This window comes from Diadema antillarum, unplaced genomic scaffold, assembly GCF_040938485.1.
Source record: "Diadema antillarum isolate AM-2024a unplaced genomic scaffold, OU_Dant_1.0 scf00000049, whole genome shotgun sequence".
NCBI lineage: Eukaryota > Metazoa > Echinodermata > Echinoidea > Diadematoida > Diadematidae > Diadema > Diadema antillarum.
Genome location: NW_027270938.1, coordinates 4,808 through 32,725, shown reverse-complemented (window position 1 = coordinate 32,725; position 27,918 = coordinate 4,808). Strand labels below are relative to the sequence as shown.

Below are 27,918 nucleotides of genomic sequence, written 5' to 3'. Positions count from 1 at the left end.
GCTCCCTCGTGAAAAGACGTGCCCATATCCATAGTCATTCTTCTATTTTGTGGGACACGCACCACCGAATCATTCATGCCAAAATGGCGTCGTGGTTGTCTCGAACGTCTGGAATCCTCTCCAGATTAGCTTCATCGTCGCAGTCGGTATGACAATTTCTTTGCTTAATTAGTAAGAACGGAAGTAACTTTCTATTTTTTGTTGAGATATATGAGATAGACGGTAATGTCTGAATGAATTCTTGCTCAAGAAGCACTGGTAAAGTCACGTGAAAGTACGTGCGTGGATGGTGGTGCAGCCTTTTCTAGCCTTCTGCATTTTGTCTAATGCAGTTTCACACAGAGGTCAATGGTAGGTCTCAAGTGCCGGTACATAAAGTGTAGAACGTGCACGCACATGATGTAACTTCTCTGTTTGCATGCCAGCATACATGCGTGTATGGCCCAGCCCAGACCAAACAAATGTGAAAAAAAGAAGGCAAAAAAGAAAATTGTAGTCTAACAGTTAGCTAGCACTTGACAGTTATATGATCTAGGCTAAACTTACAGTAAATTTAAGTTAATTTACACCCACTTTTCCGCCCACCACAGCACAGGTGACAGCCAGGCGTGTCACATGTGGTTCACTGTTGTAGAATGTACGTAGCTAGTCCGAGTGGCCGGATACAATTAAAGCAAGTTACCCACTCTTCGACCGCCTAAATTGCGGAAGCAAAATAGCATGCATGATTCGAACGTACGCCTGCGCTGCGATCATCGTTTGAACGCCTGTGCACATTGTTCAACCCCATATGTCCGTGCTTCGACATTCACGACGTATTGTGCCGTGGCCGTGCACTCGTCCTGCCTATGAATAGATTAGCGCGCATGCCACGTGCGGGCGAAACTGTATACATGGCACTACAAGAGCGCGGGACTCCATGTACTCCCCTCTGTGCGAGAGATTCAATGCATACATAACACGTTGCTATCGAACCATGGCGATACCGCAAATTCTGGCACAGGTGGCATGCAAAAATATAAATATCGCGTAAACGCTCAAGTTATCTCAGAAACTGCTGCCATCGTGGCTGTAGGTGTACACGCTGTACAGACTACAGATTCAATGCAGATAAACAGATTAGTAACTTCTAAACTTGGAATGAAACAAGTCTATGTGTTGCTATGCAACTTTACTTACCCCGTTACTTACCCGTTGAACTGCTTTTGCGAGCTGACCCGGGAGGGTTGCGACAATGATTTCGGGGGTCCGGCGACGTGGCCCACTGTTATGCTCTTCGGAACATGTGTGGAGGTAGTTGCATAGTTTGAATTTCGCACTTGATTTGCGCCATTTTTGATTCATGAATTCAGGGAATTTTTATTCGTAAGAGTGGTCTATTCATGGAAACGGTCGAATCAAGGGTAACGTGCTTTAAATTATGCACTTGTCAATGTAATGACGCACCCCACTACCCCCGGACATGGGTGCGTCATGGTCATTTTTTGACTGACCACACGGGGTTTTTGACGCACCCCCACAGTCACTTTTTGACGGACCACACGGGGTTTTTGACGAACACCACAGTCACTTTTTTGACGGACAACACGGGGTTTTTGACGAACACCTAGGTCACTTTCTTGACGGACATCCTCGGTACATTTGACGCACCCCGTAAATACTGAAAGGATTTTTGCATACACTTTATTCACGCAATTTCATTTTCTTTCGGTTCGCAAACACAATTTGTCAAAGTTTCGGCAAGTTTCCCTTACCCTGGCCCTGTAGTGTAAGCACCGTACCGTCATTCACCGTACATCACTCTGCTGCTACGATATTCCGAATGTATGTGCATGCAATCCATAGTCACCTGGCCATGACTTGTCTGCAGATGCGCTGTATGTGCGCGGCCATTTCTAGTCCGGTTGAATGCAACACATGGACGATGTACGTTCGATGAGGAATAACGAGCACGCTGCTCACTTGCGAATTGCACAGCCATGACAGCGTTAGCGAGCGAGTCGCGCACCACTAACACTCGACTTGCCTGCTACTATACTGCAGGTACGCGCAGTACGCACCACGCAACGGTATACCAAAGATCGTATACGGAATTCCGTATACGATCTTTGATTTTACTATTTAGTACTGTGAGGTTGAAATCGTTATATCGCTAAACAGTCCGTCTGGCTTGAGATTGAGTATGCGTGATTTCATGAGTTTGTTGGAAAGAAAATGTGAGGAGAAAGGGTGGCTTTTAAATCATTTGCTTGCCAGATTCGGGCAAGCATTTTTCCCTCTTAGGCCTACTCCAAAACGCTTCCCGACTTTGATTTTCACTTGCCGCGGGAAAGCGCTCACTGTAAATTCGCTCGCGGTACGTACGTGTATCCGGTACTGGTAGCGTGCAAAAATGCGTGCAGTTTTCCATAGCCAAGTGCATACCATGACGCACCCCTCGGTTCAGAATAATGCGTGTTATTTTCCATAGCCAAGTGACGTACCATGACGCACCCCTCGGTCAAAAATTTGACGACAATGATGGGATTTTGACGCACCTCTCGGTCAAAAATTTGACGGACATAGCTGGTAAAATGACGCACACCTGGGTCACAAATTTGACGGACCAAACGAGGAAATGACGCACCCATGTCCGGGGGTAGTGGGGTGAGTCATTACGTTGACAAGTGCATTAGAAACCCCTAATATAGCTACACGCTAACTGCGACAGCCGCCACACGCAGTGTGGCGGCTGCGCCGTGCTCCCATAAAAGATCTTCATGTTGAACAAACGGGTGCCTTTGCGGCGCTATATTTCCTTAATTTTTCAACAGAAACTACTAGGAATACTTACATGGGTCGATGAAACCTAAATGACTATCATCGGCGACTGTTTGATGCATTTCATTGCTTGTGATGCACAAAATGATGTCTTATAAGCAGCTCACCGATGTTCACAGAATTCACAATCACTTGCACAAGCGCACAGAATACTTGAACTATAACATAAGCGAAACTGCGGGGAAGCCGCCAGGACCGCGCCTGGTGGCGCGGTCTCCGGGGCTAGCTACACGCCTGCTGTGACTGTGTCCTTTGACTGTGAGTGTAACATTACTGTGACAGGACTGTACACCATACACATACTTGCAGGAGAGGCTGGATATCAATGTCACCACTTCATAAACTCATCAATATTCAATGTTTTTCACTCTATTCTCATTGTTTTTAATTTAGTAAATCATTTATCTTGGTTTTTTGTTTGCAGAAGTAGTAGTACAATAATTTTTAGTGACCTTGGAAAATCTACCCTCTCTGAAAGAGTAAGGTAGACCATGCCCAGAAGAAATAGATCTAGACTGCTCTAATACAATCACTAACTTAGTGACTATATGACTTCATGTGACTTCATAAATGGATGAACAGTTCAATAAAGCCCCTCTATCTTTCACCTCGTGCGAAATCTTGTACCATCTCATTTGTAAACTGTCGTTTCAAGTTGTCAAGATGTACTCTAGACCTCTACGTACTCTGTTCAGAGAACCATGTGATGTGGAGGCATACCAGTTGCCATAGTAACATTTCTAATTAAGATTTAATTAAATTTTATCACATCTTTAAAACTCTTTTGATATTATGTAAACCTCAAGCAATAGAATAATCTTTGTTTCATGATTGCACATTGCACAGGCATACAGATAGTATGCAGTACCAGTTGCCATAGTGACATTTGTAATTGAAATTGAATTGAATTTCATCACATTTTTAAAAAGCTTGTAGATTAAACCTTGAGTAATAGAATAATTGATTGCACATCGTGGAGGCATACCAGTGGCATTTCTAATAAAAATTGAATCACATTTTATCACATTTTAAAAACCCTTTTTGATCCGTAAACCTTGAGCAATATCAGAACAATATTTGTCTCCTGATTGCACATTGCAATAATTGCTGATGATGCTTGTAGACATAGGGTTGTACAGCTTTCTACAAGTACGATTAAAGTCAATCAGTTTTCAAGGGATAGACGAGTGCCAGTTAATGACAAGAAGCACAAAGTACTTGCAGAAAAAGCCAATTTTGCAGAAAAATGTCCTTGGACTTGTCATCCTCATGAACAGTGGTATGACAATAGGAGATTCAGGCTTCTACCAATCTTTAGTAGTTGCTGGCAAGCTTTCGTCCACTCCTGTGGACTTCTTCAGGCCAAGTGATTGCACAATTTCTCTAGCACTGCCTGCTTGTTTCGTGGTCATTGCACCGAAGATTGGTCATTTAAATGCAGCTGTATCTGGAATCCCTACAATGTATTAAGTGTGTGCTTGATTCTTTTTATCCAGGTGCACTCTTTAAATTTTCTTTGCCAAAAAATCTTTTCAAAGGCTAGTATTGTGGCATCATTCCATCCAATATTGTATCCTGTGTTGAGGGTATGTTCAGCTAAGGCTGAATGAGAAAGATTGTGAAACTGGTATAGCAACTTATGAATTCGTTACTTGTTTGTGCAAGAAGAGGTCTTGGATAATGTTGAATCCCCAATCAGCCATGATGGTGTCCCCTTTCTCAAATTTGTCTACAGTGTTTGACATTGTCACCTGTTTCTTGTCTGATGTGTTGCCTCTTGCTGGTCTCGACACAAATAAAAAAATTCCTCCTGGTGTTATTCCAACAAGACACTTTGGCGTTGGTTATGACTTGTACTAACTGCACACTTGGGAATGTGAGCTTGCTAGTTTTAGCCTGTCAATCTGAATTTCTGTGCAGTCTATAATGCAGAGAACAATTCCCTGGAATTTGTTGAAGCAACTTGGGTAGTATTTGAGAATATGCGCTTTAGGTGGCCAGTGGATGGATACTTGAAGTTCCTTGCTGAGGAAAGGAATCCATGTCAAGATAACTAGTGAAACTGTGTTCTGACTTAACACCGAAGTGGAATGCTAGGTCTCAAAGACTGAGCTGCAGGTTTTATCAAAGTCATCAAAAGTGCATCTTCAGGGTACTGCGATCTCCTTTTTCCGGGTATTTGATGATTCCTCATCTGGTATGATTTTTCCTCCAGAGATGACAGTCCTTTGTAGTAATGCAAAGTGGTTGCATGAGGGCGCACTTGTTCCATGAGCCTTCAAAATTCTTTGTACATTTTAATTCCAAGTGGTTGAAGAAAGCAGAAAGCTGAATGTGACTGATGCGATTGTATTACAATCTGCGTATAGTTTTGAATTTTGAAAGTCATAATCGTAAATGTACCATATCAGAATAATGATGTTAAAATCAGATTAATCAATGGTGCAAAAATGATCACATGAATGACATTTTAAAAGGTAGGATTTATTCCTTTCTCTTCCTTTTGCTATATTTACATGACAAAAATGCATCTTGTATGTATGCTTGACATTTTTGTTGGCAATACCAGGTTTTCATTATAAGTGCAGGGTTACTTTGTGTGTGTGGTTGCATCTTTACATGATATCTAAAAATAGATAAAAATAGGATTGATGCAATTCCCTCAAACTTGTTAATGTTTATCAAAAGGTAGATTTGTAGGTCTGAATAGTAAGGTACTTAATCAGAATTTTGGGCAAAATACTATTGAAGAATTTGTAATGCAGATTCTGAAAGTAAAAGATGAGTGTGCATACTTGTATATTGTAATACTTGTATATAAGGTCTAAACTCACATGTCTAAACTCATCTAAGGTCTAAATTCACAGGTCTAATGTTAGGTTGATGCAGAAGGTTTGGTGATTCAGCAGGAGATTTGATAAGGGTAACAGCTGAAATGAAGTAGTTATATAAATGTGTGTTTTAATACATTTATCAAAATACTGTCCCAAAGAACACTTTCCCCTTAATACAGTTCATACAAATGATTGCACTAGTCTACAAGGTCTGCTTTGTGTCATTCCAGCTTGTGTCATGTAATGTATGCATTGATATTGTTTTAACTAGAGATCTACTGCATTCTTCTTATCCAGAAATGTTGTAGTAAGAATGGAAATAACTTTTCTTGCTGGCATAAACCCAGGGTTTAATTTAACAAATTAGTCAGTAATATAGTCTTGTGTGCACTAAATATACATGATTAAATTTCTTCATTTTACTATATTAATGTAGGGTCGGCATGCATCAAGGCGGCTCAGGTCTACTCAGACAGCTTCATACCAACAGACTATCGTCAATGTCCCTGAAACACGGGTGACAACGCTAAGCAATGGCTTCCGTATTGCATCCGAGGACTCTGGGATACCAACAGCAACAGTACGTCAGAATCTTCTTGCCTTGAAGTTATTTATTGATTATGCTGAAAGTTATAGTTGTTGTGTACCTTAGTGCAAAGTGAAATGAGAATGTGATAAATTTTATGTAATAGTTGTATTTTGGAAATGCTCAGAGCCAAGTGTAATTTCCAAAATGTTGCTGAAAAAAAAAGTTATCAAATGTTCGTGGAAATGAGATTGAAACTAAAAAGTGCTTCATTGAAAAAAAAAAATGAATTCAACATTTATTTGAATTGAAAGTAACACCTTTCTCTGATTTGGTACTCATGTATTTCATGCATGGTCTTGAGCATGTTTAATTGCTTTGTTCTGGTACCATTAATGAATATGGATACTTGGAAGCACAGAGTTCATCATATAGAATGACCAGCTTCTCTGAAAGCACATTTTGTCCAAAGGTTTGTAAAGCACTCTTCAAATTGGAGAAGGAGAACATATCAAGAAAATAATTTCATACTTCAACTTATAGGATTCTTAGGGTTAACAGATGAATCTCAGTGTGTGAATGCATGTGGTATAAACATGTCTCTTTAGTGTATGCCGGAAACTACTTGTTACTACGGTTGTACTTTCTTCATATTTGATACAGCCAAAGAGAAACCTGTCATGCACTGGACTAGTGTCTCCTTTCTTATATGCTAGACAAACTACTCCCATTCACATACAGTACTCAACAGAATTTGCACAGAGAAAGTCTGGTCTAAATAGAAATTACAAAATGAAAGCTAGAGTAATGAAAGTATGAGTGATGCTATTGGAAAATAGTAAAAATTTTCAATGTCTTCAGGTTATTTGTTGGGGATATGAAGGAATAAGACAGCACCTGTTCAATTGCGATCCTTTAATACCATAGCTTGTTTTGTTTTTCCCCTGTATGGAATCATTTTCATATATTAAGATTGAAAATGTACTTTCTGTCTGTGAATTATGCCATACTCACTGCTTATTTTATTCTGATTTGGTTCCTCAAAGGTTGGTCTGTGGATAGATGCTGGAAGCAGGTATGAGAATCAGCAGAACAATGGAGTGGCACACTTCTTGGAGCATATGGCATTCAAGGTACAGTCAAGATGGCTGCTGCTTTTACACTGAAGTTCTGTATTGTGTGTGGATCATTGAGCATATTGGATCCATGGTGTAATGCAGTACATGCTTTATGTCCTTTTCCTCTCATTCTGTCCAGTATGTTATACGTCTACTATGTGACCCTGCATCACAAAACCCCCAACAAAAAGTCGCCAGACATAGATTTTTAGTTAGGGGGGATTCTGAAAGAGCAGACTTTAAGCTTTGAAATGATGTATTTCTAACTCATTTCAAAATGGACTCTCCTAAACCTGTCTAATTCCTGAAAAGGAAGCACACACTCCGGGAAAAAGTGTACTGAGAAAAGAGGCTCCCAAGTAAAGGGTCTATTCAAGCGTTTAATCTTACCAGGCTGTGCTACATTAGTTGTACCTGTGCATTAAATGGGACAAAAAACAGGATGTAAAATGCCTTAGCAACAGTAATGAAGGGATTATATGATTAACCTGAAATGGATCATGCTGTATTAACACATTCAGATTCTATCTATTACAAATACCAACTTTCAAAGCAGTAACACCTTCCTTTCAAAAGTTATTAAAATTGAAAGTGGAGGGTATGTAAAGTATTCTTAAGAAATTAAAAGGGCTTCTGAGACATACCTAATCAAACTATTCTACAAAAACGTGTTCTAGAAAAAAACTTGCAAAAACACAATTACCCATTCATTTTATGATCCCAAACTTTGAACAATGTAGAAGAAGAATGGCTCTTTCAGAAAATATGAAAAATTCAAGATTAACTAGGTTGACCCATTTCACCTATTTTGAATCCTCATGTAACATCAGGGAGTTTGACCTTTTTGTTGGTTTTGTTGGTTTTGTGATGCACGGTTACATATGAACACAACTGCATGATGCAGTTATGCTCTCATATCTTTTATATGCAACAAGGTGCGATTCAAAGCAATATATTTGTGTATATGACAAGGTGTAGAAAAGAGGGCTTATGCATGTTTGTTGCATTTTCCCCAATTTTCTCACAGGGAACCAAGAACAGGTCACAGATGGATCTGGAACTGGAGATTGAAAACATGGGTGCTCATCTGAATGCTTACACATCCAGGGAACAGACAGTGTACTATGCCAAATGTTTTGAGTCAGATGTGCCCAAAGGTAGGCATTCTCACTACGTCAGCTAGTTGAAGTTCTCTTTGAAATTTGATGTAACTCCTTAAAATATGTGATTCTCTGCCACAACACTGCTGAAGTAGCACTCATTTCTTCTGTATTTTACATATCTGAAGAAAATGGAACCTTGACTATGACCTTCTACATCATAAATTAAAATAACATTTTCTTAGCTCATAATCCAGCATGAAATGATGAATCAAAATCATATTTTTGTAACCAGTGTAAATAACCTCACATGTACAGCCAAGTTTGTTGTCTTTGAGAACTGGACTAGCAGAGTCCTTGTAAAAACTTCACCCAAGGCATTTACCGTTAACTGTTCTCTTTCTTCTCCAGCCGTTGAAATCCTCGCTGACATCATCCAGAACAGCACTCTTGGAGAGAACGAGATCGAAAGGGAAAGAGGTGTTATTCTCAGGGAAATGCAGGTATGGGCTCTTGTGGGAATATGATGACATAGGCAATGTATATAGTGCTAGTGATTACTAATACTTTTTTTTATGAAGGAGTGAATTAAAATGCTGCTCTCAGAAGCTATCTTAGCAGCTCATTTGTAATTATTGTTTGGCAGGAACATTATAACATTATAGAACTGTGTGAAAGGAGTGTCAGACTTTGGGTCAATATGTCTTTCTGTGTCCACTGCAAATGGCTCTGGAAGAATGACTGCACTTTTGGTAGATATGGTATTTCATGGCTGGGTTTTGTTGAAAACAGACAGAGACATACATACACAAAAGGATATCAGGTGAAAATATGCTCCTGTCTACTTCAGGCTCCCTGAATGATTTTGCAAAGTATTCCTACATTCCAGATTTCCTACATGAAGATGATTTTTGTCGGTCTTGATGTTTTGGCAGCAGACCCCAATGAAAACATCATTTTTGTTCTTTAATTGCCAAACTCATGACAGCTTTACACTGAACAATGATACACAATAGACAAAGCAGGAAATGGTTAACCCTCGCTATCTTTCCATATTCTTTTGCTTGATATTTCCAGGAAGTTGAGACAAACCTGCAAGAGGTGATTTTTGACCACCTGCATGCCACAGCCTACCAGGGAACAGCACTCGGCAGAACCCATCCTTGGCCCCACTGAGAACATCAGGTGAAGACTTGTCTTCCAAATTGAATTTATGAAATATTGAATTGGTAAAAGTGTGAATTACAAAAGATTCAAGAAGTTATGCTTTTGGTCTTACGCAGAAATTACTCATGAGAATCATGTAACTCATACAAGTACCTCTGCTGTTGAAGTTTGACATGGATTTTATTCTGATATTTATATTGTATTAGATGCGTGCACTTATGTCTACATTGAGCAAATACTAAGTGTACATTGTACAACAGTTTTTTTTTGTTTGTTGTTGTATGAAGACAAGAAATGAATCAATCTTCTCATTTCCTATAAGTCTCAGTCTTAAAGTCATGAGTGTAAACATGACATTTTGAAAAATATTCGAATGTGGCATGTGGATTTTTTCCCCTACCATATGGTAGTTATCTTGTGAAGGACTGTTTATAATGGAAGAAGATAAATTAGTTGGAAGATGAGAGTAAGAGCACACCAAACCATGGAAAGCTGTAGTAGTGGTCTCACACACAGCATATATTTCAGAGGGTGATTTCTACCTCAGATAGCAGATAATGTTTGTTTGTCTCACTTTTTGCACTTGTGTAAGAAGAGGTCTTAGTGCAGAAGTGATTACTCTGTAATGACCCATACATGTCTGGTTTCACAGGTCCATTGCCAAGGCAGATCTCCAGGACTACATATCCACCCACTACAAGGGGCCCCGCATAGTGCTGGCTGGAGCAGGAGGTGTCAACCATGATGAGCTCGTCAAACTGGCTGAGAAGCACTTTGGCAACCTGGGAACTGAGTACGAGAATGAGATCCCAGCCCTCACACCCTGCCGATACACAGGCAGTGGGGTATGTATCAAGCCTACTCCACCTGGCATTAGTCTGCTGTTCATATGCAACCCCACTAACATGCTACTTTTTATGTGTTACTGACAGTTACAGGAGAGTGCATGGAAAAATTGTTCAATAAGATAACCAGAGCTGATAGTACCTTAGGATACATTTGGTGCCAGCTGTGTTAGCAACATGCTTTCACAGGCATGAAATCACACATGTAAGCTGCAGTTCCCATAAGGATACCACAAATTCAACTCCTGTAGTCTTCTCAGTTTGCCATTTATGAACCACCAGTATTTACTTCGAACTTGTTCCATGTAAGTTTGTGAAATGAAGGCACATCATCATTGCATCACATACTTTCATGCGTGTCATCCAACATAATAATTTTTTTGTAAGCTATTCATCATGCCAGTTGAGTTTTCTTTTATAATGCTAATTTTAAGTAGCTGTGCTACTTGACCAATTTTAAGTTAGACTTTCTGAATGAATCCATGCAGAATGTGGCAAAGTCACTTTCTTCCTGCTGTTTTGAACATGACAGTTATATTGAAACTAGCAAATCGGCATGGTACGTAATACTTTCTACCCCCATGCTAAAACTACAGTTTCTGTTCTAATTTGACATCTTGCTGTGTTATGTGTTATAGATCACTGTCCGAGATGACAAGATGCCTCTGGCCCATATTGCCCTCTGTGTGGAGGGAGTAGGCTGGGCCCATCCAGACAACATCCCTCTCATGGTAGCAAACACTGTAAGTATCTCGCTAGCTGACAACTGTGGTTAAATTCTGTCTCATTTAGAGCAAGTCTTCCTGTGGATAATGGGACTACCTGGTTTGATGATTCTGTCATTGTCATTGGTATCTACAGGGGAATGGGGAGACATGAAAATCGTTTTCATTCATTTGTATCATTAAAGGAATGTTGAAAAAGAATTATTGGAAAAAAATGATCAAAGGTAATCCATTTTTGTTATATCTCAGAAGCTTAAAGGGACTGTACAGTACTGGTTGGGGTAGGGATTCATGTTTTGAACATTCCTAAGTGAGATAATGAAAAGCCTCTTATGAAATATGAAAGTGCATGCAATTCTAAGAAGGATTCAACGTTTATTTGATGAAAATTGGTCTTCAAATGGCTGAGATATCCAAAAATATGCTAATAATAAAAGGCGACATGCCACAACTTTATTAGGATCTCTTTGTTTCACCTTGTTTTTGGATATCTCAGCCATTTCAAAATTGATTTTCATCGAATAAACTTTTGATACCTCTTAGAACTGCATGCTCTTTGACATCTCATAGAGTGGTTTCTGAATATCCCGCAAAACGTTAAAAGCTAAATCTTCACCTCGACCAGAACTGTACACACCCTTTAAGCTCTGTGGACTCAAAATATGCACCTAGAGCTTGCACTAGTGGGGACCTGTGTTATAACAAATACTGCATATGCCCCATTCTAGGGCTATGTATAACCTCAAGTCGCTAAAAGGAGAACAATTTGCGTAATTTTTCTCTCAAACTTGGAAGAATTTTGGCTATCAAATGTAAAACATTTGCTGCTTTGATGTTCTGAGTCCTTTACAAGATGAATGATTTATTGTTCCTTTGTTTCTTGTTTCCAGTTGATTGGCAGTTGGGATCGCTCATATGGAGGAGGAGCAGTAAGTTCAAATGCTGTTTTTACTTTCTGTCTGAGAGTAGATGTCTGCTTACTACTACTAGATAAGAGACCATTCATAGCCTTCCTTTCTGGAAAAAGCAAAATATTTCTCTTTCTATTATTCCTACAGAAATCATCATCATTTGCCAATTTATCTAATCACATGTGACTCTCAAAGTCTTAAATGTTCAGTAGACAGTAGAAGTGGTGATCTGTGTAAACTGCTTTTACTTGATTGCATGTGATACTGGTTGTCTCTTCCAGAACACCTCAAGCCGACTGGCCAAGGCAGCCTTTGAGGACAACCTCTGTCACTCCTTCCAGGCTTTCAACACCTGCTACACCGACACTGGCCTCTGGTAAGACACCTCAGCAGGGAGGGGAGGAGGTGGTTAGGGAAACAAATTGAATACAGTCAACCTCACACAAGTCGGCAAAATTAGCTAAGTCATGGAAAATTCTTCCCAAGATGGATATACAAGAGTCAATTCTATTGTGTTAGTCATAATTCCCGTAAGTTGAAGGACTTTCTCTGGTTCCCTTGGATTTGACTTAGGCGAGGTTGACTGTATTTACAGCTGTTTACCATCTAATGTCAATGTCACAGTTTATTTCTTATGAGTCCTTTCAGGCCATGTTTGACTGCTCAAAGCAAACCGAATGGAACCAAACCATACCATGCTGTACCATACCATGTAATGCCTTATTGGGAATATTCAAGCTCTCTGTGGAGATAGTGTACCTCATTAGCTATTTTTGGACTCTAGTCAGAGGGGTAACACATTTTGCAGCAACCAACACATTCACCCGACATACTCACTCTATGTACAGTTGTCCCTAACAAAGAGAATCAACTCTTTGTATGATGTAGTGCATCTTACATTCATTCTTCTCATGCCAACTTCTGGTACGGTAAGGTATGCTTTTTAAGCACATCAGGAAGTGGTCCATTTTTGGTTCGGTATGGTATGGTGTGGTATGGTATTGTACACTGAAAGGTCGTTTTAGTGCTCTTCTGGTGCGGGTATGGTACGTTGCAGTACACTTTAGGAGAGCACTGGAATGCACCCTTAGGTTAGCACTTTTGGGGTGCTGTTTGTTGTTCCGAAGGCTTGTTATTCCGAAGGTTCGTAAATCCGAAACACACAAAGTCCCTATACCTAGAGGTTCGTTAATCCGAAAATGAAAAAGGGTTCGATAATCCGAACATTTGTGGCGTTATTCCGAAGGTTCGTTAATCCGAAAATGAAATGGGGTTCGCTATTCCGAAGGCTCGTATATCCGAAAATGAAATAGGGTTCGTTATTCTGAAGGTTCATTAATCCGAAATGAAATAGGGTTCGTTATTCCGAAGGTTCGTTGATCCGAAAATGAAATAGGGTCCGTAACGAACCTTGGGAATAACGAGCTGTGTTTCATTTTCAGATCAACGAACCTTTGGAATAACAAACCTTATTTCATTTTTGGATTAATGAACCTTCGGAATAACAAACCTTATCACATTTTCGGATTAACGAACCTTCGGAATAACAAATCTTCGGAATAACGAACCTTCGGAATAACGAACCTTCGGAATAACGAACCTTGGACTAAAGAACCTTCGGAATAACGAACCCGTGGAATAACGAACTGTAACCGCATTTTTGCTAGTCTTGAGTAGCCTTACATGCAATGGCATATTAGTGGAAGTAATGCCTCTTCACCAAGTGCAGTTATTTCATGGGACAAAGTACCAATAGGTTGCACATGACTTAAATCTGGAAGCTATAGCATCAAGTTTACTTTGCACACATTGTTCTGAAAAGTTGGAAAGAGGCATAAATGTGAATGAATGTGCTTGTTGTTATTGCCAGGGGTGTGTACATGGTGGCTGACCCTCTGGGTGTTGAGGACATGGTATACCATATCCAGCAACAGTGGATGTATCTCTGCACCAGTGTGACTGAGTCAGAGGTGTCACGGGCCAAGAACCTGCTCAAGACCAACATGCTCCTGCAGTTGGATGGTAAGAGTGTCGACCGCCAGTGATTCTTTCTCATTAACAGCTTTACTTTCACTTTTCCTATGTCACTGTCAGTCTGCCTTGCTATTGTCTTCCTGTTTGCCTTTTCCAACCTGTGTTTTCTTTATGGCATGAGATGCTTCCTCTTATGATGATATATTTCCATTTTCTGTTCCTTTGATAAGAACAAGACCACATGACCCAATGAAAACATTATTTTGTTTTCCGTGGATATATGAGCAGTGTAGATGAACAGGCGATGTATTTTTAGGTATTCAAGTAGTACATTGTTTGAAATCTATTTACAACTGAAGTATTCTATCCTCAAAATAAAGCAGGATTATAGTTGCATATGGAGGTACAAAACTTGTATAGTCCCAAGGAACTTCATGCTTAATAAGGCATAGTATTGTGTCTTCATTTTGAGTAAGTGACTGCACAGGGTCGATGTAGAATAAGAATGATAAAAATGTGTATCTCACCTTTTTCCCCAGGCTCTACTCCAATCTGTGAAGATATTGGCCGACAGATGCTTTGCTATGGTCGCCGCATTCCCCTCCCGGAGCTTGACGCCAGGATTGACAGCATCAGTGCCAAGACCGTCCGTGATGCATGCACCCGTTACATCTATGACAAATGCCCTGCTGTCGCTGGCGTTGGTGAGTGTGGACTGAATAACCCTCAGTATTTTAGATTTCGTTCTATCAGCATGATTTTTCTGACAGCGCTGTGCAAACACTGATAGGTGCTATAAAATAGCCTATACTGACTCTGAATTATGACAGTTTTGAAATTATGATGTTTACGTGCACTTTTGAGAATTACATCAAAATTCAAAGCTACCTGCCAAACTAAGTTTCTATGATATTTTGTCCCCTTTCCATGATTTGACATGCCTCTGTCAATATGAGGAAAATTTTGTATTATTGTATTCAGTGCATACAGTACCTTTTGATATCCATGTTCTCTAAAAATGGGTAGATTAGCGTGTGTATCAGTTAAGGGAAACAAAAGTATGTTTCCCATAGATGCAGTATGTAGTGTGTGAATCAGCAAAGTTGTACTGAACATGTTATTAGTTTTGATCAAAGTTGTTTGTTTTGTCCAGCACCAATGATGAGGGTTTGTGTATGCATGTTTGTCTTGGCTTTTAGGCCCAGTGGAGCAGCTGCCCGACTACAACAGAATACGCACCAGCATGTACTGGATCAGGCTATAATGGTCCTCCATGGTCCTCCGTTCTGGCTCTCTCTGGACTCCAGTCACATGAAATGCAAGAGGGACTACCTTTCGACTGTGAAGACGGGATAGCCAGAGACCAAGAGAAATGAAGATATAGATTTGTTGTGTGAAGATATGTCAAAGATATAAACCTTTTATGCTGTTTTCTTGTCAAGCAATGTGCATTGGTGGTTTGTGTCTTGTGCTTGACATAGATACAGGAACTGAAGTCTTGTATATGTGTTCTATGAAATCTCATCTCACCACAAAGAGAGTGTGCTGGGCTATTGAAGCGTTGTGCCACTGAAGTACAGCAGAGGAAATAGAGAGCCTGTGGGGCTTCAGTTGTCAAAATGAAATCAGATGAATATTCATACCTCGCCAACTATGAAGCAAGTTCTTACATGTAGCCTTTCGGCACTTTGATAGGACGCTGCTACTCTAGAAATGAAAATTGTAAATGATATAATGCTGACTTTGAACGGTTATTTATTCCCATCCAGTTTGTCTCAGTGAGATACTTTCAGTTTCCTTCTGCTAATAACTAATAATCTAATGGAAATTGGACACAAACAAACAAACAAATGCAATGACATTTCTCTTACACACCATCCTTAGGTTCCCATTCAACCCTTCTTAAGAGGAGCTATTTCATGAGGGGATAATATATACCATGTGTCTATTAGAATGATAGCCTTGATACCACACTGCTGTAAACTAACGCAGATGATTTACCAGACAGGGATTAAGAAAGCATTGTTTTCATCATATGTGTTCATGCAAACTGAAGCAACTACACTTCTTGTGTCATGTGGAGAAGGCAATATATGAATTTGTAAATCTGAGAGTAAAGTGGTTGTCTTTTCCAAGTTGAAACCATAGAATGGTGTATGCACTTGTTTTATTTTCATTTGCTTATTTCATTTTCATTTACTGCATCTGTACCTCTATGTGTGGTGTGTGAATGTGCAGGTGTAGTCGCATGTGGGGATGTGTCTGCACATGCACCAGGTATGGTTGCTGGAAGCACGGTGTATTTGTGTGTGTGTGTGTGTGTGTGTGTGTGTGTGTGTGTGTGTGTGTGTGTGTGTGTGTGTGTGTGTGCGTGTGTGTGTGTGTGTGTGTGTGTGTGCGTGTGTGCGTGTGTGTGTGGGAAAATTTCACAATTTTGCAAATAATGTTATTTTCTGCAACAAAAATATCTGAAAGGTGAGAAATTGCTACTTTTCTCTAGAAAAGTGATAATACTTTCTGTCAGTGTGGTTCCTGGTAAAGAATTTGAACACATGAAATATATGGCATGATATAGTATCTCACATGTATTTGCAACAAAAATACAAGCATTATAATCATGCATGTCTATGTGCAGATATGCGCTTCACATATTTGTTATGTACAGTGCTTGGTAACTTATTTGGTAACAACTTGCATCTTTACAAATATAATTTTAGGTATGAGCATCAAAACATGAAACTGAACATTTCTTACCATGACTTTGTATTATACAATATCTTCAAGTCATATCTCATTGGAGTATTGATTCACATGGAGTATAGGCATAAGGAGCTGGGAGGGCTCCAACGGCATTTTGACAATGAATGTGAGGTGGACCAGTATATGTAAGCAGGGTCGGGGCACAGTGCAACTTCAGCTTTGTGTTACAGTACAAGAAGCAGTTTCAGGCTAGCCACAGGACTGCATTTCATGAGTACCAGCAATCAGTCTCAACATTTTTTAAAACGCTGGAGACTCTTTCCTTTGACAAACAGTAGGATGACAGCAACAGACAAGTGAAAATGTCATTGAAATTGGCCATTGAATGTCTGAATTTTGTCAAAACTTCTGAATATGTTGCTAAGGACAAAGAGCAAGATGTCACAATATCTTGACATCATTCTTCTTTGTAATCACCCAGACAGTAATCATAGTAGCTGCTACATTCTATATTGGTAAATGACTTTGTTCAATTTGGGCTTTAATGATTTGGGGTTATTTGGCTCATATTTCATCCCACATGTTCTTTGTGTTTCACTGCTTTCATACAATATAAATCCCTCTTTGCAAAGTGGAACAAAACAGACGAGTAGTCATTATGTGTATAATAATAGATGTGGACATTTCTAAACCTTTTTGAATATTTTTTTATTATTTTTTTCTTCAAAATTTTTAGAGGAATATGCTGAAGAGCAGGGAGCCCTGGTTTAGATGCCCATGATTTTGATGCTGAAGTTATTTAAGAATTCTTGAGCAAGGTGTTAATCTCTGTCAATTGATCATACTAAAACATCTAAACGACTATACAGTAATACGATTCAAATCACCCATGATAGGAGGGAGGGGAAGGGGAGGATGACAAATATGATCACTGGACAGGCAACAAAATGATTCATAAAATTGAATTATTTGGTTTCAATTTTTCACTATCTGTCAGCAATCGGCGACCATGAAAATTAATGTCATTTTTCCTCCAACTTTCTTTCTTTCTTTCTTTTTTTTGGTCAACTGTGTTTGCAATCTGAGTTTAGTCACCATGCAATTGCACTGCATACACAACATAGTACATAACTAACCCTGGTGCCTGCACCGCCATATCTCGATGTCAAGTCCCAGTACACATGTTCTCTCGGCTCAGTTAGCTGCTCCTGGGCTGGCTCTGGCATTGAGACAGCCAGTACCTAATGCTGCTCAAGGCCATCAATAGCCCAGCACTGTCTCTGTTCCTTACCAATATGATGGTCACAATGTTTTGTTTGTTTTGTTTTTTGTTTTTTTATTTCCTGAACTTGTGCATCTTTTCAGATAATAATGACTTCTTAATGCGAATGAATCCTACACTGAATTGGCTAGATACAAAAGTTGTTGTTTTTTTTTTTTTTGTTGATATTTTCCCCCTTACTCTGAGAAGAAACTTTGCCCCATTTTCATATTTTTACTTGCTCTACGGAAGTGGCTAAGCGCTAGTATCCAGCCGTGGTTCAGATACCAAAGTGCAATTTTCACTGGTCAGTTTGGAGCTTTGATATCCCATATGCCCATGGGTATTAATGCGTCGACCGAGTCTGATACAATTTAGTCTGGTTGCCGTATAGTTGTTGTCTAGTTCTACGGCTCAACCAAAATGTAGCCAACCCTGGAAAAGTTTCACAGTTTGTGCTAGGGGAACTAACGTTTGGGGAAAATGAATTCAGTGAAATGGAAGTAGTAAAAGAGGAGTTCAGGTAACAACAAAGCATATACAATGTGCATGTATCTTGTACACATTGACACTTCCACACCTTTTTATCTGCCAGGGAGTGCTTCGCATGCACCTAATCAAGCATGTTTGATCATTCCTTTTCACAAAAACATGTTTATTAGTACAATACTTGTCTTTAGACCTTCATTTTATCCTCACACAGTCAACATTTGCCTCCTGCACCTACAGGCATAGTCAATGTTCCTCTCGTATATCTTGGGCAAAGAAGGAGGAGGAAAGCAAGAGAAGAAAAGATAAGAAAAAGGAGAAGGACAAAATAGAAGCCCTACTTCCATTAAGGAAGTAGAGTCTTAAAAATTCCCACTCATACACACAAACACACACACTGTAGAGCACCATTCACATTGACACTACACGCTTCAATAATTCAGAATACTGGAAGACAACAATGCTGGATCAGGAAGTGATTTTACGATTCTCAACAATTCACAGTTTATTGCCGACAATACTGCACAAACATGAAACTGTTGATAATTTTTTTTTTTCCGAATCTTCAAACATGCATTACAAAGGCTCTGTGATTCCCTGACATGGAAAAAATAAAAACAATAACATGTTAGAGACATATAAAGTACCTGAAACATTTGGCAACAACCAAAGCATTCCTTACATCTTCATAAATCTTCCTAATTTATTACAGTAAATTAGAGTTCATATTCATGAGACCATCCTAAGCTCCTTACAATAAATCATTCCCCACGTCCAACAGGGAAATGACAAAATCTTAACTCCTTAATTCAAGGTACAGCCTTAGTCTTTACACTTCTTCCTTTCACATAACACAGACAAAAAAGAACCTCCATAGAGCAGCAACTTCTTGCACGACGTTTACAGCACACACTTTGGAGTTTGAAGTCAATTTGATGACAGTAGACTTCCAAGGATTCACAATTCAACATGATACAATTGCTTCTGTGACCAAATATACGTCACATCATAAACATACTCTCTTTGTAGACAAAAAACCCACAATGTAGTCTGTCTATTCTTTGTCCATCACTTCTGGATTTTCCAAGATGTCTCCCTCCCTCCTGGTGAAAACCAATACATGCATTCTTAATCAATCTCTCCTTTCAATCACTGCATCACCTGGTACTAGATATCTAGCCTCTTCAAATGTCGATGACATATACAAACAGCTTTCTCTAACACACACACACACACACACACACACGGCTGTGAGATTCTCCCCCTGAGGGGCAGATCTTGGCACTCTTTCAGAAGGACCAACCAGACATTGTCATTGGTACCACTTCTGTGCAAAAGGCTCCATCCCCACAGATCATCCAGTTCCTGACGGATAGACTAACCACTGGCATTCTTTCATTGTGTAGATCGCAAATATGCCATAAATAACTTTGATTGCAGGAAAAATCCATGCCTCTACCCGTCATTTTGACTCAAATCTGCCACACATCAAAACTCATCTTTTGCAATTAGTCAGCAAGAATCTTGCTCCCTTTGTAGCACAAGTAGCACTTACATCTCATACAAAAAAAAAAAAATTCATAGAACATGCCATGCATATCTTGAAATATATATATTTGTAGCACTTTTTTTGTCCACTTTTTTTTCTTTCATACTTTTCTTGGAAGAAGATGCAATAGTACATAGTCCTTGCTTTGATATAACGGTATAGATTTGGCGTTTTTGTATCATTAATTTACAGTATTATTACATATTTTACAAAGATTGGTGATTTGGCCTATCTTACACCTTAACTCTTATTTACATGTATACAGTACCTAGGTAGTCACATTACACAGATCAATATTAGATATCCTATGTACATTATGTTTGATCTGTCCTTATTCACCTTGATCTTACATAGTTTACAATACTGTGGTTACCATAGAAATGCCCCTATCTTACAAATAATCCTGCTGAGAATGCATAGGTTAATTCAGTCTCCCTGGTCCTTGAAGCAACGTACAGTAAGCTGCTGAAAGCCTGTCAGTGCCACACAATTGTACAACCAGAAATGAGAGACTGCTCTAGAAGATGTGCCTTCACTATGTTCTACCTCAACAGAAAGCCTTGGTGTAAAAACGGCACTTTATTGCTACGACAGATTTCACTGACTTGTGACCAGCTGGCAACTGCCCTTGTTATCCTACCCACTGTGATGGTTAGAAGGTAACTAGCAAATATGACATTCGCAACATAAACCAAGTCACATGAGGGATTTCACACTTCTGTCATGGGTCACAAATCAATTCCTGTCTGCATAGTAAGCAGAGGCAAGTGAAATGAGTGGTTAAGAGTATGGCACTGTCCAAGCACAAAACAATTTGGTGTCTGATCTACCCAGTATCCTCTAATCTAGGTTCAGACTTCTCGTGGTCGCTTTAAGCAACCTTTCACACACAAATCCAAGACATATCCTGCACATAAACCAGGAAGTCTTTATATCACCCTGGTTGATGCACATTCACACTCTCATCTTGAATTCCTGTCTTCATACTCCAAAGCAAAAACACAAAGCGAAGTCTGTAACTCATAGCAGTCCTGTGCTTGATACACACACTTTGTAGAATTTTATGCCTTATGATATATGACCATGATGCCTCACTGTGTAGTCCACTGAGATTTTCGAAGCGCATGAATACTGAGATATGGCTGCTTTTCAATTCAAATTCATCCGCCTTCCTTGAAGATGCAGGGAACACAGAACTAGAATTCTGCGTACATGCATCCCAAGGTACATTTCACTTCTTGCCTTACTCTGCAATGACACTTTGCACCTTGCTATGGTTACAGACCATACATGGTTGTGCAAATATCAAATTCCATTTTGATGACGCCGCTGAGGTGGCTTCAGGTACGCCTCATATTTACCATCTACTTTCAATAAACTGAACTGAGAGCACTATCTCAGGAGCCATGCTCAAATAATCTCACAAGACTAACCAACTAGGCATCACAATGTCTGTATCAACAGCAATTTGCACGTAATACTTCGGGAAAAAATAGTCCTGGGGACTCAAACGACACAGTCCTCAAATGATTACAAGATATACAGCCTATTTTACATGTGAAAACCTCTTGCTCACTTGGACAAGAATTTTCAACTGGAATAAGTTATAAACCCATTAATACTGTCAAAGAAGACACATTACAGTCATAGTAATGATAAAACATACAAATGAAAATACGCTAAGTAGCCCTAGAAGATATTTCCTCACATTTCTCAAAAACAGGTGGGCTTACATTGAGAACAAGTATAAGATTACTCTGGGGAGTCATTTTTTGCAGCCTTAGTAATAATATATGACAAGGTGTCAAAAATATGAACGTAACCAAATTATACACTTCAGACCTCATGAATACACAGATACACTCGTATACACAGATAGAATGACTATGGATTCACACCTGTTCAGTTAATGCTTACTACAAGAATTACACCTAGCTTTGGTAATAACATCCTCTCCATGAGTGGCATGTTGGCTATCTTACAGCCACATGGGAATTATAACATCCTCTCCATGAGTGGCATGTTGGCTATCTTACAGCCAAATGGGAATTATATACAGGGTGTGTGCAAGCATACCATAATCTGTTATGACTGGAAGCGAGTAAGTTTTAGGGCCACCCAGTGAATGGAATGTCAGGCATTGTCCAAAAAATTTGGTAAACCAAAAAAATTTGCCAACCCAGCAGAGTTGTTCTGGACAACTCGCCTGGGATCTTGTTATCATACCAGTGCCCACATCAGGGACTATCACTAGACTTTAGACCATATGACTGTGAAAGTCAAGATATAGGTGTAAAAGGGCATTGCACAATCCTACCTCATCTAACTCAGGAATAGATAGACGGGGATATCGGTGACAATGCATTGACTGCAGGCTGGAAATACCAGTGTGTTTTAGGGTTCTTCATCAATATCACTTTAACAATTAATTCTTTCCCAATTTGAAAGGAACTTGACTGATGTTGAAGGCCTTTGAAAAGAGGAACATGCTTGCACATACCTTGTATACTCTCAACATTGCACAACTAATTAAGTCCTATGATTGTGGAGTAAATGCACTGGATTCAATTGACACAAGGAATGTACGCAAGGTCCAAGGTTATCAGATATACAATAAGAACAGGACTCTATGATTTAAGGAAACATCCTATCTTTCAAGAAAAAAAAACCTCAACAACCACAAACGATCTTTCCAAACTTAAACAAAAAAACTCACAATTTGACTGAGATGTTCAATTGATCAAGGTAGAAGTAAGTTGTGTTGTAATCCTATGTGAATAAGAGTTTGCCTCAGTCCACTAATTCAAGCACCACTGTCCTTATGACATACTTACAAGTTAATCACTGTTAGTCCCTGAAGTACAACATATATCTTTACACTTTTAAAAAGAAAAGTAATATACAATATCCAAACTTTTCCAAACTGAGACAAAGAATACAAATACCTGGCAAGATAAAACTTGAATTGCTTTTACTAAAAATAAAAAGTATAGCTAACCCTATGCCTAATCACCCTAGCACCTGAAAATATCTTGCAGCTAATCATTAAAGAAAACCCCCCAAAAATAATGATAATGATCCATACACTGTCTTGACATACACATACTTTTGAGCATAAGTGGGCAGATTCTTGTGATAAAAGGGAACTGCTTACGCGATGGCTACCATCCCGTGAAGTGTGTACCAAGTATAAGTGTAACTACAGTCAGTCTGGTGTCTTGGTCCTAGAACGAGACATTAATATATTTCAGAAAATACTGTGTTAGATTTGGTATTGGCAGTGAAGAGCTCGGTAGTGAGAGATCTCAAAGCTGTGGGCAATTGATGTTTACTCTGTCTTGCTTGAAATGCTTAATTTGGGATAGCTATCTTGAAGAATTATGTCTGGTATGCTGTATCCTAGAAATACATGAGATGCACAAATATGGTATAAGCAACAAAGCATGAGATATGCCTTATATGCATCAAATTGATCTCTCTTTTTTTGTATTTTTTGGCTGTCTGTGCTTCTGCTCAGCATGGTTTGTTGTGAACCTAGCTGTTTGTTTGTTTGTTTTTTTGTTGAGAAAACGGTTCAGAAACCAGAATATTAGGTTGACACTGATTCACACTCAGTGACATGCAACTAGGAATGCACAGTGACTAGAGAGAGACTGTGTATTTAAGATTGGTATGGAAATAGGCCTTGTGATATGAATTGCCACATGAAAAGAGGTAGGCTAAAAAAAGCTCTTCACTACCAACACTATTAAAAGATGGATCTCGTTGGTCTCTGCTACTTAATTCATACTGATAGGAGTAACCATACAAATACTTCAGTATCTTACAACATTATGTCCTATACATCGATGTGTTTGGTAAAATGTAAGTTAATGCACTTCTCCTTTTTGACACACATATAAAAAAATAAAAGTTCCTCAACCTACCTTACAATTAATCGTAGCCCCCATTAACCTAGATTGCAACATATTGTAAGTAGAGCCCTACAGAGCCTTGTAATTACACACACTCATCACACCAAAATACATTCAATATGAGAATGATTTTGTTCTATTTGCACCCACAAGCAGAATATCTACACAAAACTTTGAGTAAATGTACAACTATGAGTTAAACTAGCATGAAATAAGCTCACACAAGCAGTAAAATGAGAAACTGATCAAACACAGGTTAAAACTTTCTCATAAGATACAAATCTTTGATTGCAGCTCCAATCTGAACATCTCTTTTTGTATCCTTTCTTTTATCACAGGTGTCCAAGGAGCATTGTATTTTATTTAGCATCAAATTTTCTGTCAAAGTGTTTCATTTTGGAATCTCATTTTGCTTCTTCAACTGCGGCTCATTGACTGAATCTCATACAAACTCTTTCAGGTTGTCATTCACCAAATGGATTGAAAAAAAAAAGGTGAAAAAAAAAGAAGCACAGCAAGCATATCTACAGGAAGCAAATCCTATTGCATCTAAAACATCTACATCAAGAAATCTTTACACCCAAGAAGGCTGAAATTTTACAGACCAGTTTAGACACCAATTGATACACGTATCCATCTCTCTGGAAAAGGAATGTTTGTTCACTTTGGATTTGAAGCAGGAACTTGACACAACAAATATACGGCAGCAAACTTTGTCCACCCATCCGGCGAGTCACGGACCTTGTGGCTGGTACGACACTTCACCTGCACACACAAGTCTGAGATTGTTTGGTCATAGCTTGATAAGCCCTTTGTCATGAGGAAAACAAAATATCAACATCTCTTCCTGAATCTTGCATTGTCTCATTCTCGCCAAGTGGAAATTTGTGCTTATAGCTGCCATTCCACTTGAAAGTATCTCAAATCAGGCCTTCACTTCTTTTTATACAACATCTGTCAAATTTTTAGTTTGATTAAATGTTTGATTTCTGTCTGCTCTTCATACAACATTAAAGTAATGCATTGAATTTCACAATCACTAAAACCAAAAGAAAACACTTAAATTCCCTTTGGCCAAAATCTTGTCAAATATTGGAACATTCTTTTCAACCATATGATAGCCATATGCATTTCAGGTAACTTAAAATCACAAGTGTTGCCTGGTTATTTGAGATACTTCCAACTTCACCTTTATACATTCCATTTCTCACCATGAGAGGATAAATGAATATTGACATCAAATGGTCCATTGGAAAAGGAATACTGGAAATAAGATCTCTGGGTTGACACCAATCACAATACGGAACTATATTTTTCTTCTTTCCTAACGAATGGCCTAGAATTGAGACTGCTGTATGAAATGTCAAACAGCTATGGAATGTTCCACTGTCAACCCTTGTACCCTCCTCACATAGTTCTGTGCAGCAAAACACAGGATGAGGTTGGCATAATACAGGGGGAGAGCTGGGAGGGAATGTCAACTCTAACAGCTCTTGAAAACAACATCCTAATATGTCTGGGATGTTGTCTAATCTTTTCCAACATTTCTCCATCCTGCATCTATATGTTGTTAGCCATTATTCTATTTTTTTTTTGCATTTTTCAAATTTAAGTCAATTCCTTTTAAAGAATTACAAAAGACTTTATTGAGACATCCCTCCACCAAGATATTCCACAATGGTGCACTTATAACCTGCGTGCCAGCAAGTGGTGTTCAAACCAGATGATATTCTAAGTATTCCCAGATTCCCCAATTCTTATTTGACAAAAAAATCCCCTTAATAGCCCAAAATAGTCACAAGATACCAAAGGCTCAGTTGCACTACAAGCTTTAAATGCTAACCCTGAAAGCAGAATAAAAGAGACATACAACAAGCAAATGAAATCTAAACTATGAGTAGACAGATCTATCAAGAGAGTGATGACCACACAGGAGACAATATGTGGGACTGTACGTAGCGGCCATGCCTCCCCCTCAAGATCTAACAGCCTCCTTCTCTGGGCTGGCTCCTGGTGCTGATTCCATGGCCTCCTGCAGGAGACTCTGGTACTTGTTGTACCTGCGTCTGACCTGCTGGATGTACTCCTCCTCCTCCTTGTCCAGGATCCGCAGGAAGTTCTGCAGCTCCGGGACAGTGAAGGCTTCCCACTGGAGAATCAAGGAATCAAGGAATCAAGGAATCAAGGATTAACTCTGAGCCGATTATTTCCTCTGAATACACATTCATGGTAGATACAGTGTAGGGTTAGGTCAGTGCACTGCCATGGATGGTTTGTTTTGTGAGGTTTTTCTTGGCATTATCTTTTAAAATACTCCCTAACATAATATTACTACTAATAGTGAATTTACAATGCCTGGCATTATATTGGAAGCCGACCTTAAGTTTGAACCTGGCTAAACTTAGCAGACAAGCAAAACAGAAGTGAATTGTGTTTAAAAAAAGGTGAAATCACAAAAATGTAGGTGTGTAGAAAACTTGTGAGTACTTTCTGTTTCTCTGAAATCATGACGTGATCAGTTTACAACAGTTGTAAGCCCTGGAGAAGATTTCTTCTCTATTCCTGATTTGATCAAATGCCTTTTGATGTTCATGCAATGCATTGATATCAATATTAAAGCATAAGTTGTACCTTCCAAAACTATACTTGTGCCACGAGCCCTGTCACCTAGAAGACCAGGAACCGTTTACCACTATAACATGCTAGTTATGGAAACTGTGAGTACATGTGACTGTCAGCCATGTAGTGTTGGACCTTTAACTCACCTCAATAACTCCGGTCTCATTCTCTCGAAGCTCAAATTTCTTGTCCCCGGTGGCTTTCACCCATCCCAGGCACAAGAAGAGGGGCTTGTCCTCGTCAACCATCTTACGCATGAACACTGCAGGAAAGAATGCAAACAGTGTGGGGCCACAAACACAAGATATGTTTGTTAGCTGTCTGAGTCTTGCAGACACAATCACTTCTCACAGGATCCCTACTGAAATTAACTCAAATTTCCTTTGTTACAGAGATGTAGTGACACAGGATAAAAATTTCAAGCACTAGAGGCAGCTCTCTTGAATTCAGATGAAAGTTCTAATACCTCTTGTTTTGTCCCCACTCCATAAGGACAACTACAACGGTATGTAGTGGTACATTGCATTCTCACTCCACACAAGCTATAATCTGGAGATTTCATACATACTCTATAGAGAGTAGTTTAAATTAGCTAATATGTTTGCCAAGCAATACTTGGCCATTCAGAACAGTTACCTAGAAGAAGATACACTATTGGCACATATCTGATAGTTTCAGGTCTTAAGGTTCACTATTCCCTGTGGTTTGGTGCCAGATACATGCCTGCACTTCAACACACTGATTTATTAGCACACAAAGAAACCTAACACCTCATAATGGTTTCAATAAGGATGAAGTCTTGTATATGGCTGCAATTAATGTCTCATCTTTCCTCCGGGACATCTTGATAACAAATTTCAACCGCTCAATAATTTGGCACAGTCATCTGTAATTGGATCTTCACTCTGCTAATGTGACTTGTTTTGGTCTCCTTCAATTTCTGCCCCCTCACCATCACCCCCTCCCCCCCCCCCCCCACCCAAAAAAAAAAAAAAATGGAAAAAAGATATCAAAAAACAAAGGTCTTCCTTGGATGCACATTCCTTTTCAGCAAAGAGAAAAGGCAAAATACTTCAGTGAGTTTGGCAATTTAAAAGGCTTATTTGTGTTATTTTCAGACATTCTCCAGACTATTTTGTGTAACAATTGATTGCCACTATCACAACCCACAGAATATAAGCAACCTCCAGTTTGGCATACAGACATTCTCCCTAGGGTCAGGAAGTTACATGGTCACTTAAGATGGAATTTCCCTCAGTTTTTGAGCAATGGCTGACTAATCAAACCTTGTCATGCCTTTTCTTATCATTTCTTATATCAGATTGCTCTCATTTCTGACAATAGACACTAATGTCTGACATGCTAC

At 39.2% G+C, this 27,918-nt stretch overlaps 2 protein-coding genes across 2 annotated transcripts; one reads left to right on the top strand and one right to left on the bottom strand.

Annotated features, from left to right (window-relative positions):
* The first annotated feature begins 80 nt into the window (after positions 1–80).
* LOC139715485 (mitochondrial-processing peptidase subunit beta-like) lies at positions 81–16,126 on the top strand. The gene is given in 14 exon segments (XM_071627056.1): positions 81–146; positions 6,091–6,234; positions 7,227–7,313; positions 8,326–8,455; positions 8,810–8,901; positions 9,476–9,547; positions 9,549–9,583; positions 10,218–10,410; positions 11,049–11,153; positions 12,026–12,064; positions 12,328–12,422; positions 13,917–14,068; positions 14,560–14,724; positions 15,220–16,126. Coding segments are annotated over 14 exon segments (1,437 nt in total). The 5' UTR covers positions 81–83; the 3' UTR covers positions 15,285–16,126.
* Positions 16,127–21,244: 5,118 nt separating this feature from the next.
* Positions 21,245–27,162, bottom strand: LOC139715513 (ras association domain-containing protein 3-like). Its single transcript, XM_071627082.1, has 2 exons — positions 26,699–27,162; positions 21,245–26,082 (listed from the first exon to the last, which is right to left on the bottom strand). The coding sequence occupies exons 1-2, from the start codon at positions 26,807–26,809 to the stop codon at positions 25,909–25,911; spliced, it is 285 nt and encodes a 94-aa protein (XP_071483183.1). The 5' UTR covers positions 26,810–27,162; the 3' UTR covers positions 21,245–25,908.
* Between the last annotated feature and the right edge of the window lie 756 nt (positions 27,163–27,918).

Coding starts and splice junctions, on each gene's coding strand:
- LOC139715513 (XM_071627082.1), bottom strand. CDS start 26,809: ATGCGTAAGATGGTTGACGAGGACAAGCCCCTCTTCTTGTGCCTGGGA. Junction 26,083..26,698: donor ATGAGACCGGAGTTATTGAG/GTGAGTTAAAGG, acceptor TTGATTCTCCAG/TGGGAAGCCTTCACTGTCCC.